This window comes from Callorhinchus milii, unplaced genomic scaffold, assembly GCF_018977255.1.
Source record: "Callorhinchus milii isolate IMCB2004 unplaced genomic scaffold, IMCB_Cmil_1.0 Scaffold2, whole genome shotgun sequence".
Lineage (NCBI taxonomy): Eukaryota > Metazoa > Chordata > Chondrichthyes > Chimaeriformes > Callorhinchidae > Callorhinchus > Callorhinchus milii.
In genome coordinates this window covers 28,319,107-28,332,746 of record NW_024704743.1, presented here as the reverse complement: position 1 = coordinate 28,332,746, position 13,640 = coordinate 28,319,107, and the positions used below count along the sequence as shown (strand labels likewise).

General features: G+C 46.5%; 1 protein-coding gene across 1 annotated transcript in view; it reads left to right on the top strand.

Moving 5' to 3' along the window:
• tert (telomerase reverse transcriptase) overlaps positions 1–13,640 on the top strand; it is a 41,353-nt gene that overhangs the window by 12,386 nt on the left and 15,327 nt on the right. The window contains exons 7-11 of the mRNA XM_042346246.1: positions 3,445–3,606; positions 9,198–9,293; positions 9,995–10,080; positions 12,267–12,380; positions 12,578–12,649. Coding sequence (XP_042202180.1) covers positions 3,445–3,606; positions 9,198–9,293; positions 9,995–10,080; positions 12,267–12,380; positions 12,578–12,649 — 530 coding nt within the window. The remainder of the gene's footprint in view (positions 1–3,444; positions 3,607–9,197; positions 9,294–9,994; positions 10,081–12,266; positions 12,381–12,577; positions 12,650–13,640) is intronic.

Here is a 13,640-nt window from a genome sequence, read left to right as displayed (position 1 = left end):
TCCCATTTGACATTATTCTCATTTATAATTATAACAATTCTTGTGATGAAGCTCTACATCAAATGCATTGTCAATGTCTCCAAGCACTTCACAGGACTTTACTATAAAGTGTAATAGGAGTACTTGTAGGTGAATGTGACAGCCATTTGCACATAGCAATGCCCCGGAAACAGCCATGAAGTGAGTGACTAATTTTATTTGGGGATTGTTGGCCAGGACATTGAAAGAAACTCCCTTTTCTTTTGGATCCTTAATCTCCACCTGAACAGACAGACAGAATCTCAGTTTAACATCTCATTTGAAAATGCAGCACATCCCACAGCCCTGCATTGGAGAGGCAGCCTGGACCATGTAGTCAAAGTCCCAATGTGAGGCTTGAATCCAGAGCCTTCAGACTTTGAGATTAGAGTCCTACCAACTGAGCCAATTTTCTCCCTCGAATACTAAACTAAGCACTTGTGATTTTTATTTTTTGGATGGGTGAGGTTACATGCTGTTGCATCTGTAACACCTGAAATTTTAAGTTTTGCTCTTTAAATGCAGCCATATTGTAAAGGTTCCCGAGTGTAGCCAAGTCATAATAGGACCTTGAAACAAAAACAGAAGTCGCTGGGAACACTCAGCAGGTCAGGCAGCATCTATGGAGAAAGGAAAGTGAGTCAAGGTTTCGGGTCCATGACCCTTCGTCAGCGACTTCTGTTTTTGTTTCAGATTTCCAGCATCTGCAGTATTGTGTTTTGCATAATAGGACCTTCACTGTTCTCCATCAAGTTCAACTGATTTTAAAATAGTTCTACAGAAATGAGTTGATGCTGAGTGTTCAAGGAGGAAAGAGCTGTCAACCTGCAGGGATGAGACAATCTTAAAATTACACAAGGAGCCATGGACTCGAGGAAGCAGAACTAAATAGAGAGAGCAAAGAGAAGTCAGAAAACGAGGGTCCACAACAACAAAAAAATTACATTTATATAGCATTTTTCACGTCAGGAGGAAGTCCCAAGGCATTGGACAGTCAGTGTTTCGGACCCGAGCTAGGGGTCGGGATTGGGGAGGGTGGAGGGCAGGGGGGGAAGTAGGGTGATCGAAAGCACGTTAGAGAGGACAGTCTTGAGATGGGTTTTGAAGGAGGCAAGGGAGGGGGCGAGATGCAGGGATTGTGGAATAGAGTTCCAGAGGGTGGGGGCAGAGTGTTAGAAGGCCTGCCTGCCAATGGTGGGACGGGTGAGGCGGGGGATGTGAAGCAGGCTGGAGCCAGCTAAGCGGAGGGAGAGGGCAGGATGGTAGGGGGTTAGGAGGTCAGAGAGATAGGGGGGAGCAAGACCATGGAGGGCTTGCGGGTGAGGACCAGGATCTTGGACGGTATCCTCTGTGATGGGAAGCCAGTGGAGTCGGGTGAGGATGGGGGTGATAGGGTCATGGAGTCTGGTGCAGGAGAGGACACGAGCTGCAGAGTTCTGGTTGATCTCAGCCTATGGAAAAAGAAGTTGGGGAGGCTGATAAGCAAGGAATTGCATAGACAAGCCTGGATGTTATGAATGCGTGTATGAGGGTTTTGGCAGCCTGCGGTGTGAGACAGTGGCAGAGCCGGGCGATGTGGGGGAAGGCAGAGTGGGTCATAGCACGATGTGGGGTAGAAAGGATAGTTGAGGGTCAAACAAGATACCAAGGTGCTGGACTGGCTTAGTAAGGTGGAGTGTGCAACCATGGATGGTGATGCTATCAGCGTCTGAGTTGTGAGCTTCACACCAAGAGGGAGCATATAGGTATTGAAGAGAAGGGGACCAAGGACAGAGCCCTGACGAACATTGCATGAGATGGTGCGGGGGCTAGAGGACAAACCGTTTGTGGTGATGAAGTGGAGGCAGTATGAGAGGTATGATCTGAACCGGTCAGGGACAGAGCCATGAAGTGAGAGGAGAGGCGGTGAATGAGGATAGAGTGGTCGACAGTGTCAAAGGCAGCAGAGAGATCAAGGAGGACGAGGAGGCAGAGGGAACCCTGGTTGCAGATGCACAGAGTGTCATTTGTCACTTTGACCAGAGCTGTTTCTGTGCTGTGGGTGACACGGAAACCTGATTGGAGGGGTTTGTGAAGGCATTGGCGGGAGAGGAAGGACTAAAGCTGGAAAGCAATGACTTGTTCCAGGACCTTGGAGAGGAAAGGGAGGTTGGAGATGGGGTGGTAGTTTGAGAGCAGGAATGGGTCCAGGGAGGGATTTTTTTAAGGATAGGAGTGATGACGGCCGTTTTTTAAAGAGGTTGGGAATAGTGCCTGAAGACAGGGAGAGGTTTATGATATCTGAATAGAAGGTGCATAGAAGGAATTTAAGAGGAAGGGTAGAGTTCAGTGGTCCTGGTGATGGAAAGAAAGTCGGCTTAAAAACAGAGAAATGAAGATCGAGTAGTAGTTAAAATGAAGACAAGCAAATGTGTAAATAGATGGGGGGGCGGGGAGGTGGGGTGAGTCTAACAAAAGAAGGAAAAGATAGCAAAAAAGGAGTAAGGAAGAAAGATGATAGTTTACTTTTGACTGATCCTTATGCCAATAATACTTATTCAATACACACGGCCTATAGATCAAATCTGGCCTGGAGGAGACCAGCTTCAGTAAATTCCTGATAACTCGACCCTGGCTTGACTTGTCTCTACCACTTGAGACATTATGCTGCCAATATCCCAGCTGCATTTATTTACATATTTATACATTTGCCTAACTCGTCACTCCTCATAACTCATCACTGAGCCTGTTTCCCTTGGAGCGACGAGACATCAGCAGTTTACTGTATAAACATAGTTTGTGTCGTCAAATGGCTTTTAAATAGAAATGATGAACAGTGAACACTTTAGTACTTTACCTCATGTCGAGTGGGTTCTCAGAGTGTTTTCAGATGCCAGAGTTTGAGCTGCAGGAGATCACAAGAGGGCTCTTGTGATTAAGGTAATTACCTTAATTACCATTACACAACAAATGTTTGCTTATTTCTTTCATTTTACTTTACCCTCCATTCCTTGACACCCCCCTATCTCTCTAACCTCCTCTCTCCTGACAGCGTCCTCCACTCTACTGGTTTTCCTTCGCATTCTCCGAACCCTCTGCTCCACCATCGGCGGCCGTGCCTTCAGCCACTATGCCCCGAAACTTTGGAACTCTCTCCCTCAACCCCTTCGCCTCACCGGCCTCCTTCTTCATCGTCAGGTCGTGCCTGAAGACTTTTTCGACCGTGCCTATGGTCACCTTCCCCATCTCCCTGGCTCGGCCTTTGGCTCCGCCATTGTTAAGCGCTCTGAGATGCCACCCAGCATGGAGGGCGCTATATAAGTGCAAGTTGTTGTTGTTGTTTACGATGTTAACAGACGACTGTTTTCAACCATGTAATAAGAAAACACTTGATCGTTTGAAAGCCAGGAAAGTCAGGAATTAAACACAAAGCTCTTTTTGTTGCAGGCAGATGTTACTGGCGCCTATGACACCATCCCTCACGCAAAGCTTGTGGACGTGATTTCACGAGTGCTGGATCCCAAAGTCCAAGAGAACTACTGCATCCGGCGTTATGCCTCAATCTGGAGCAATTCAGCAGGACAGATTAGAAAGTCATTCAAAAGACAGGTAGCAATAAAGAGTGCTTGCCTGCCACATGGGTTACTGACGTTGTAGCTTTTTAGGTACTGTTAAATACACTCTGCCACCCACATCCGCGGTCACCCCCTCGACCTGGTGATCATTCGGGGCCTCACCGTCTCGGATCTCACCATGATTGACAAAGCGATCTTGGACCATCACTTCATCTCCTTCAACCCCTCAATCCCTCTCCCCACCTCCACCCAACCCACCTCCATCTCCTACCGCCCCTGAAAAAAAAATCCCTCCACTCCTCCCTCTGCCTTGGAGTCATCTGAACTCCTTCCCCTCTGGGCTTCCTCCTGCAATGACCTATTCTCCTCGGTCACTCTTCTTCACAATTCCCTCTCCTTCACTCTCTATTCCCTTGCTCCCGACTCTTCCCGAACCGTCTCCTATTCATGTTAGTCACCATGGTACACCAGCCATCTCCGCTCCCTTAAAGTACAGGTGAGTGCCCCTGAACATACTTGGCTTAAATCAAACTTAACAGTCCATCAGCAGATTTGGCTGGACCTTATCAAATCCTACTGCTCTGCCCTTGTTGTTCTACTCCAAGACAATCTTGGAGGCCAAGAACAACCCAGGCTCCTCTTCTCCATTACCAACCGGCTCCTCTGCCCACCCTCTCACATCTCGCCCATCCTCACCTCCAATGCCAACTGCAAGGCGAAGGTGGGCTTCCTCCAATCCAAAGTTGAAGGGATCCGCTCAGCTGCCGCTGCCCTTCTGTCTACTAGCCCCTCTTCATCACTCCCTCCCACCCTAGCCCCTAACATCCCTCCCTCCACACCTTTGAACCTATCTCCCACTCCTCTCTCATTACCACTATAACCCATATAAAACCTGCTTCCTCGACCCCATAACTACCCTCTCCTTATTTCCCAGCTCAACCTCTTTGCCCCTCTACTCAGACATCATAAACCTCTCCCGGTCCACTGGTACTGTTCCCACCCCAAAAAAAAAACGTTTGGCATCACTCCTATCCTTAAAAAAAACCCTCCATGGACTCATCTCTGCTCTCAAACTACCGCCCCATCTCCAACCTCCATTTGCTCTCCAAGGTCCTGGAATGAGTTGTTGCTTCCCAGCTTCACTCCTTCCTCTCCCACCACTCCCTTCATGAATCCTTCCAAATGGGTTTCGCTGCAGCCCGCAGCTCAGAAACAGCCCTGTTCAAAGTGATGACACAACATTGACCACTCCCTCCTCACCCACCTCCTCTCCTCTCACCTCAACTTTCACGGCTCTGTCCTTGCCTTGTTCAGATCGTACCTCTCTCACCGCCTCCACTTCATCTTCACAAACGGATTCTCTACTATCCCCCGCACTTTCTTGTGCAGTGTTCCTCAGGGCTCTGTTCTTGATCCCCTCCTCTTCAATATTTATATGCTCCCTCTTGGTAACATCATCCACAGACTTGGGGTCAACTTCCACATGTATGTGGATGACAACCAACTGTACCTCTCTGTCTCCACCCTTGACTCCAGGACCAATGCTGTCCTGACAGAATGTCTGTTAGACATCAAGTCCTGGTTGAGAGCTAACTTTCTTCAGTTGAACGTCAACAAGACTGAGGCTCTCCTGATTGGCTCCCGTCAGCACCTCCCCACCTCAGGCACTGACAGCATCACCATCCATGGTTGCACACTTCACCTTACTAAGCCAATCCAGAACCTTGGCTTCTTGTTTGACCCTCAACTATCCTTTCACTCCACATCCATGCCATGACCCGCTCTGCCTTACCCCACTTCCACAACATTGCCCGGCTCTGCCACTGTCTCACACTGCAGGCCACCGAAACCCTCATACATGTTTTCATTACAACAAGGCTTGACTATGTCAGCCTCCCCAACTGCTCCCTCCATAGGCTGCAGATCATCCAGAATTCTTCAGCCTCTGTCCACTCGCCGCACCATGCTCCGTGACCCTATCACCCCCATCCATGCCCAACTCCACTGGCTTTCTATCACACAGAGAATACGGTTTAGGATCCTGGTCCTCGCCTTCAAAGCCCTCCATGGTCTTGCTCCCCCCAACTTCTCCAACCTCCTAACCCCCTACCATCCTGTTCGCTCCCTCCGCTCAGCGTGCTGCGGCCTGCTTCACGTCCCCTGCCTTGCCCGCCCCACCATTAGTGGGCAGGCCTTCTGCCACTCTATCCCCGCCCTTTGGAACTCCATCCCGCAGTCCCTCCGCTTAGCCCCTCCCCTGTCTCCTTCAAGACCCATCTCAAGACCTTCCTCTTTAACCGTGCTTTCAATCACCCTGCTTCCCCGCCCTGCTTCCACCCTCCCCAATCCCGGCCCCCAGCTCGGGTCCGAAACTCTTCTCTGTCCAGTGCCTTGGCGCATCCTCCTGATGTGAAAGGCACTATACAAATTTTGTTGTGGTGGTGGTGCTTGTGGTTGTTGTTAGTTTTCTGATGCATTGAATCATCGTCTTATACTTTCTATATATTGAGTGGAATTCCGTGTGAATGAAAACTTGGGTTTGGCTTCAGTGGTTATATTTTTGTTTAAGGAACATGAAAGTTTACCTGCTAAATCTTATGTACTTTCAGCATACAAAGTGGGAAGTTTTAGTTTAATATGTTTATTTAATATCGGGTGATTAGAGTCTGGAATGGTTTTGTTAATCATCCAGTGACCAGTCCAGTGAATGGATGTTAGTTAGAGCCTCCCCTCTTGTGTTTATATAATCTATACCAATAAAACGACAATGTCTGTCTGCACTGAAAGAAGGATCTCAATAACCAATTGACGTAGAGACATGATTTATACCTCATCGTAAAGATCTTGCAATTGGGAGTGACATGGGCATTTTTGTTTTCGGGTAGCTCCCATCATTCATGAGTTACTTTCAATTTTGCATTTTTCGCTGCAGTTACACCTGGTGGCCGCCAAGTCAAAGTGGGGATGTGGCATCCTGCGTCACAGAGCACGCACGTGGCCAAGCGACGGGAACAAAATATCAACAAAAAATTACATTTGTATAGCGTCTTTTACGTCAGGAGGATGTCGCAGGGCACTGGACAATCTGTTTCGGATCGAGCTGGGGGTCCCAATGAGGTGGAGGGACTGTGGGGTGGAGTTCGAGAGGGTGGGGGCAGAGTAACAGAAGGCCCGCCAGCCAATGGTCGGGCGGGTGACTGGGGGGACGTGAAGCAGAGCCTGCTGAGCGGAGTGAGTGGGCAGGTTGGTAGGGGGTTAGAAAATCGCAGAGATAGGGGGAGCAAGACCATAGAGGGCTTTGATGGTGAGGACCAGGATCTTGAACTGTATTCTCTGTGTGATGGGAAGCCAGTGGAGTCGGGTGAGGATCGGGGTGATAGGGTCACGGGGTCTGGTGCAGGAGAGGACACAGGCTGCAGAGTTCTGGATGATCTGCAGCCTATGGAGGGTGGAGTTGGGGAGGACGACAAGCAGGGAGTTTGCGTAGTTGAGCCTGGATAATATGAATGTGTGTATGAGGATCTCGGCAGCCTGCAATGTGAGATAGTGGTGGAGCGAGCGATGTTGGGGAGGTGGGGGAAGCCAGAGCGGGACATGGCACAGATGTTGGATGGAAAGGATAGTTGAGGGTCAAACAAGACGCCAAGGTTCCCGACTGGCATCCTAGTGTGGTGCACACTCCACCAAAATAAAGAACACAGACAAAGCTAAGAGGGGCAACAACAACAAAATTACATTTTTAAAATGCCAAGTCCTCCCACTGAAGGCCTTCCACTGGAGTCTAGATAAAGATGAAATGTCTGTCTGTGTGTCAATCTACATTCCATATTGGATCCTTTGGTTGCAAGCGAAGCTGCAATGGGTACAGCTAGTATAATATATAATAATCCTTGCATTTGATATAGCGCCTTTTCATATCTTCTAAACGTCTTCTAGACATCTCAAAGAGCGTAACAGAACATACTGTAAAGTTCATTGACACTGTATTTTTGTGGGTTCAGTGTTTATCCACTCTGTTGCCTCTAACGGTTTCTCCTCCAGCCCCCTCACTGTCACGTCTGGCGCCCCCCAGGGCTCTGTCCTTGGCCCTCTCCTCTTTAATATCTACGTGCTCCCACTTGGTGACATCATCCGCAGACATGGGGTCAACTTCCATATGTATGCGGATGACACCCAACTCTATCTTTCTGCCCCCACCCTCAACTCCAGGACCACTGCTGTCCTGACAGACTGCCTGTCAGACACCAAGTCCTGGATGAGGGCAGATTTCCTACAGTTAAATGTGAACAAGACTGAGTCTCTCCTGATTGGCTCGCGCCGGCGCCTCTGCACCTCAGGCTCTGGCAACATCAACCTCCATGGTTGCACACTTCAACTCACCAAGTCAGTCAGGAACCTTGGTGTCTTGTTTGACCCTCAACTGTCTTCTTCCTCACATCCAAGCCATGACCCGCTCTGCCTTCCCTCACCTCTGTAACATCGCCCGACTCCACCACTACCTCAACCCTCAGGCCGCTGAAACTCTTGTTCATGCCTTCATCACCTCCAGGCTCAACTATCCAAATGCCCTGCTTGTCGGCCTTCCCAACTCCTCCCTCCACAGGCTGCAGATAATCCAGAACTCTGCAGCCGTGTCCTCTCCCGCACCAAACTCCGTGACCCCATCTCGCCGTTCTCGCCCGACTCGACTGGCTCCCTATCCTTCAGAGGATCCAGTTCAAGATCCTAGTCCTCACCTACAAAGCCCTCCATTGCCTCACCCCACCCCTACATCTGCGACCTCTCAACCCCCTATCAACCCGCCCGCTCCCTCCGCTCAGCCGGCTCTGGCCTGCTCCGCATCCCCCGACCCACCCTCCCCACCATTGGCAGGAGAGCCTTCAGTCACTCTGCCTCCAACCTCTGGAATTCCATCTGCCCATCACTCCGCCTCGGCCCCTTCTTAGGCCAGTTCAAGTCCCATCTCAAGACCCTCCTCTTCGACCATGCCATCGGTCACCCCCTTTCCCCTCCCCTCTCCCTCCCTGACCCAGCTCGGATCTGAAATGCTGTACACTGTCCAGCGCCTTGGGGCGTCCTCCCGACATGAAACGCGCTATACAAATGTAATCTTGTTGTTGTTGTTATTACCTCTTGTGGTCACCAGTCTCTCACCATCCCTTGCTCATTGTCCGTCTCCGTCATTGTAAAACACTCTGAACATTATCTTATTTGAAGGGCGCTAAATAAATGCAAGTTGTTGGTCTTGTGTTCCTCACCAGCAATGATGCAGCAACATGAATCTATAGCTTTTCGATATTGTATACAGTAGGGCCTTTTTTGTGTTTATTTTTTTTCTCGTCTAAAAGAAATGATTCAGTTAAAAGTTCTTTAGTTTAAAGTTAGTTTTTTTTTCAACAAATCAATTCTTCCCACACTGTACCTGCTAATCCCAGCTGTACATTTACCCACTTGGCCATGTGGGAGGGGCGGGAGAACAGAAGCTCGAGGCAAGAATAATTATTTTTCGGTTAGCCTTGTTGGTTGTTTGCTTTGCTTCCTACATCCACCAATATGTTTTGCTGCTCTGGTTTATGCAGTAATTATTCCATTCTCATTATCTGTCTTGCGTTTGTTGTTACTCAGGCTTTTACTATGATGGACTTGATGCCAAACATGAAGGAGTTTGTGTCCCATCTGCAGCAGCAAACCTCTCTGCAAAATGCTGTCCTAGTTGATCAGGTAAGTCGATGAGTTTTCAACCACGTGTTGACAAACCTGAAGTAATTCGTAGTGTTATTTTTGTCGGAGCCTGACTGATCATAAGAGCTGTTTAGTCCACATGGAGTATAAACACCGGCACAGACCGAATGACCTGTTTCTGCACTGTATCACTCTTTGTAATTATGGAACTTGGGGATTCCTGGAGGAGATGCACTAAGGTGCATTTTCTGGTGTGATAGGATTTGGCTGCTGGGTCTGTTGGTAGCACTCTTGCCTTTGAGTAGGAAAGTTGTGGGCTGAGACTCCGGGAATTTGAAGCCGTATAGTCCAGGCTAACACTCCTTTGTAGTACGGAGAGTAATGGAGGTGCAATCCAATCGACTTTGGATGAGATGTTAAACCAAGGTCCCGTATGCCAGTTCAGGTAGATGTTGAAGTTCCAACGGCACTGTATGAGAAGGGAGTTTCTCCTAGTCACCTGAACAACAATCTCCCAGATGGAGTTGGTTATTATTTCATAGCTGCTTGTGGGACACTGTTGTGGGCAAATTTGCCTAGAAATACAGTCACTACAATTTACAGGAAATACTGTGAATTGTGTTGAGATGTTCTCCTGACGCAAAAGGTGATGGATACAAGGATTATTATTATTATTGTACTATTATTGTACATGGTTTACACGACCCACATATAATACACACATGTTCTGTTTTCTTCAGGGTCTGACGTTGAATGAGAACTCTGGAGACTTGTTCAGTCATTTCAAGCAACTGATCGTGGAGAACGTGATTAGAATTCAGGATAAGTAAGCCAAACCTTTTTGGAATATTTGATTTGAGAAATAATAAGTAACATGAATAGTAAATAAATAACAAACTGCACATTGGGAAAAAATTCACTTTGAGTGTACTGAGCTTCCACCAGCAGATGGTGTCTGTGCTTCAATATCCTTTGATAATATCAAAGAAATTTAAGGCACAGAAGAAGACCATTCGGCCCATTGTGTCTATGCCGGCTCCCTCAAGCATTCCTTTCACTTGCATTTACCTAACCCATCAGTATACCTCTGTAGCTGACTCTTTTTAAGGTATTTGTCTAGTTCTCCCTTGAAGGTCAATATGGATTTTGCTTCAACCATTGATCCCAGCAGATCATTTCATATCCTAACTTCTCTGTGCATGAAGAAGTTTCTCCTAACCTTCCCATTTGCTCATTTAAATGGCCTCCAGAAGTGCACCTGGTTAATAACTCACCAACCAGCTGGTCGGCTTGATATAACAACACCAAGAGCAAATTGCATTTGTAGACAGCCTTTCACATTGGGAGGACGTCCCAAGGCGCTGGATACTGAAGGGTTTGCACCCGAGTTATGAATCTAATCAAATACAATTTTATTACATCTAATAAAGTATAAAATACAGCTGGTCCGTTGCCCTGAGATGAGCTTGTCTCCAGAGGCAATGTAGAGTGGCTGGTTTTGTCATGTAGAGTGGCTGGTTTTGTCATGTAGAGTGGCTGGCTCCAGATCCGATAGGACAACAATCAAGAGTTCGATCTCCAGTGCCTCCGTGCCCTGGAGATCTCACTCGTCACAACTCTGAGCTCTGGAGCTAGTTGTCTTTACAATGTTCCATGCCTGAGGGAACATCTGACATTATTACAGTGACGGCAACACGTTTTGGCAAAAGCTAATCAATGTTCGAATTTTCTTTTGGTCGAATGTCTTTTTTGTGTGTGATTTTCTTTTTGTCAAGTAACTTAATTGCAAAAGGATCATGGGGAGCAGGGTTTTTTTTTTTGAGTTTCCGCCACTGTTTGGCACAGGGGCATCTTGAAAACAACATTCACGATTTTTCCCGAATGCGGCAATGGCTGGATGTCAAGGCAATACTTGTGCAATGGTGTCAGGGCAATGGTGTCATGTACAGAATGTCATCGGTGCACGCAATCTCTTGGAGCTCTGTAGACTGATTAAAAAAAACAGTGTCTGTGGAAACCAAAAATCTGCAATATGAAAGCGGTACTTTATTGATGTTGCTTTTCAATGGAACGCTCTACTCTTGGAGTTTGTAGCATTCGGCTGCAGGATATTTGATCAAACCTGTCACAAAATAATAATAATAATAATAAATAATAATAATAAAATAGATGTGATGGACCACTGAATGGCCAGAACTGAGACAATTTGCTCAAAATCCAGTTCAGAATAGTGAAGACATTTTCACAGCAGTTTGCTCATGTACCCTGACACTGCAGCACTCAGAAATGCGGCTGAAATTGCTTCCAGGGTCACAAGAAAACAAGGTATGAATTCTGTTAATCTCATTTGCTATTAAAGAGTTAGAATTGTAATGGTAGGTGACCTCTTGCACTAAATTGGTACTGAGGACAGGTTGATTGATTGGAGATTATGATTCTTTCAAACAATCTGGCCATTTTCAATTTTCCAGTTCAGTGCAGTACAATATAGACTGCTAACATTATTACTTCCTTCACATGGACAAACAAAATGTATCAATGAAAACAGATTACGTTCCGGACAACATTAGCCTGTTAATTATTGCAATCATTATATTCTGCTAGAGAAACAATCCTGTTGCAATTTCCTCCCTGTAACCTATTCATTTCACTGGATTTACCTCTGATTCTTGTTCTTACTCAGGAACTCAGTTTGATCCAACATCTTTTGCTTGTATGTATGAACATTTTATTTTGACAACTTTGAGGCACCATTCAAGGCCTGACTGCGTCTGTGTGCAGCATAATACAGAAAGGATGTAATATTTTCATATTGTTGGTTTATTGCGTGGATTTGTTGTTCCTTATTAGTATTTTCAAACAGAACTGAAAGGCATTTCAATATAGTTGACTTTCATTGCATTTTAATTGGTCTGGGTGGAAAGAAGTGAATTATTTCCACTATTCCTTCTCATTAAACACAAGAAAGCCAATGCTTCAAAGGTCTTATCTCTTCTCAACTCTTGCTCTCAGGTACTATGTCCAACGTCGTGGGATTCCACAGGGCTCGATCCTCTCAACCTTACTCTGCAGTCTGTGCTATGGGGACATGGAAAACCAGCTTTTCCAAGGAATTCAGAAGGACGGGTAGGCAGTAGGGCTCTTCTGGTTACTCTTGTAAACTTTTTCTATGTAAATTAAAAGGTGTTTTTTTAAAAAAAAGTAGCGACAGCAATGCTGATATCTCAGTATGAAAAGGTGTGTTTTTTTTGTTTTGGAACTTTGTTACAATGTGGAGTCTATCTTATGTTCCATTCATTGGTACAAACACTTCTTTCTTCTAGGTTGTTGCTGCGACTGATTGATGACTTTTTGCTAGTCACGCCTCACTTATCACAAGCACAACGCTTTCTGAGGTACGGCCAGTGACGTAAGACTGTAGCTATGCAGCACCTCTGAGTTGAAATGTGTGCTGTTTTACCTCGGCTGTTGAGATATATTAAACTTCTAAGTGCAAAATCACATGGCCAAATTATGTACATTAGTGCTGCAATTTCACCTGATCTAGAACTACTGTCTCTTAAAATGTAAGATCTTTCAGAAGTAATGTATTTAATCATATCTGGCTTCTGCCGCAGATTTATACATATGTAAGCCGGCCGGTCAACGGAGGCTGCTCTTGTAAATGTTTCCAGTGGTTGCCAGAACACTGCTGACATTAAGGCATCTTCTGCGCCTCTGTGCCATGTGCAGGAATCCGACCAGTCTACGTCAGAAGCCAGAGGTGCCCTGCACACCTGGTGATCTGCATGTCCATGGCGGACCCACCTTCTGGAACTCCATCCCACAGTCCCTCCGCCTCACACCCCACTCCCCCCTACCACCTTCAAAACCCGTTACAAGACTCTACTCTTCGACCGTGCCCTTAGTCACACTCCTACCTCCACCCTCCCCACCCTCCACCCCTCCTGATCCCAACCACCAGCTTGGGTGCTGATCCCTGACTCCAGCGGCTTGCAACATCCTCCTGTTGCGAAAGGCGCTTTACAAATGTAATTTGTTGTTGTTCCACCCACTCTATAAACACAAAAAACAAGTATAATGAGCTCTAGCAGTGTTGCAGAAAGCATACAGATGCTAAATGAATTCAACAATGCACCACACATTTCAATCTGTTGACATGTTTGAGAATGTCCATTAGGTTGAAGCCAGCATTGAAATATTGGATCAGAACTTTTAAACATTGAAACATTGCTTGTGACTCTTGCAAAAATAAACATACATTTAATGTAATTTGAAGCTGTAATTACAAAGATTTTTTNCATTAGCTTTTTAGAAATATGTTCACTTTGATGTAAGTGTGTTTCTGATTGTGTTCATATTGAGTTACTGAAGCAGTCAGTCAAT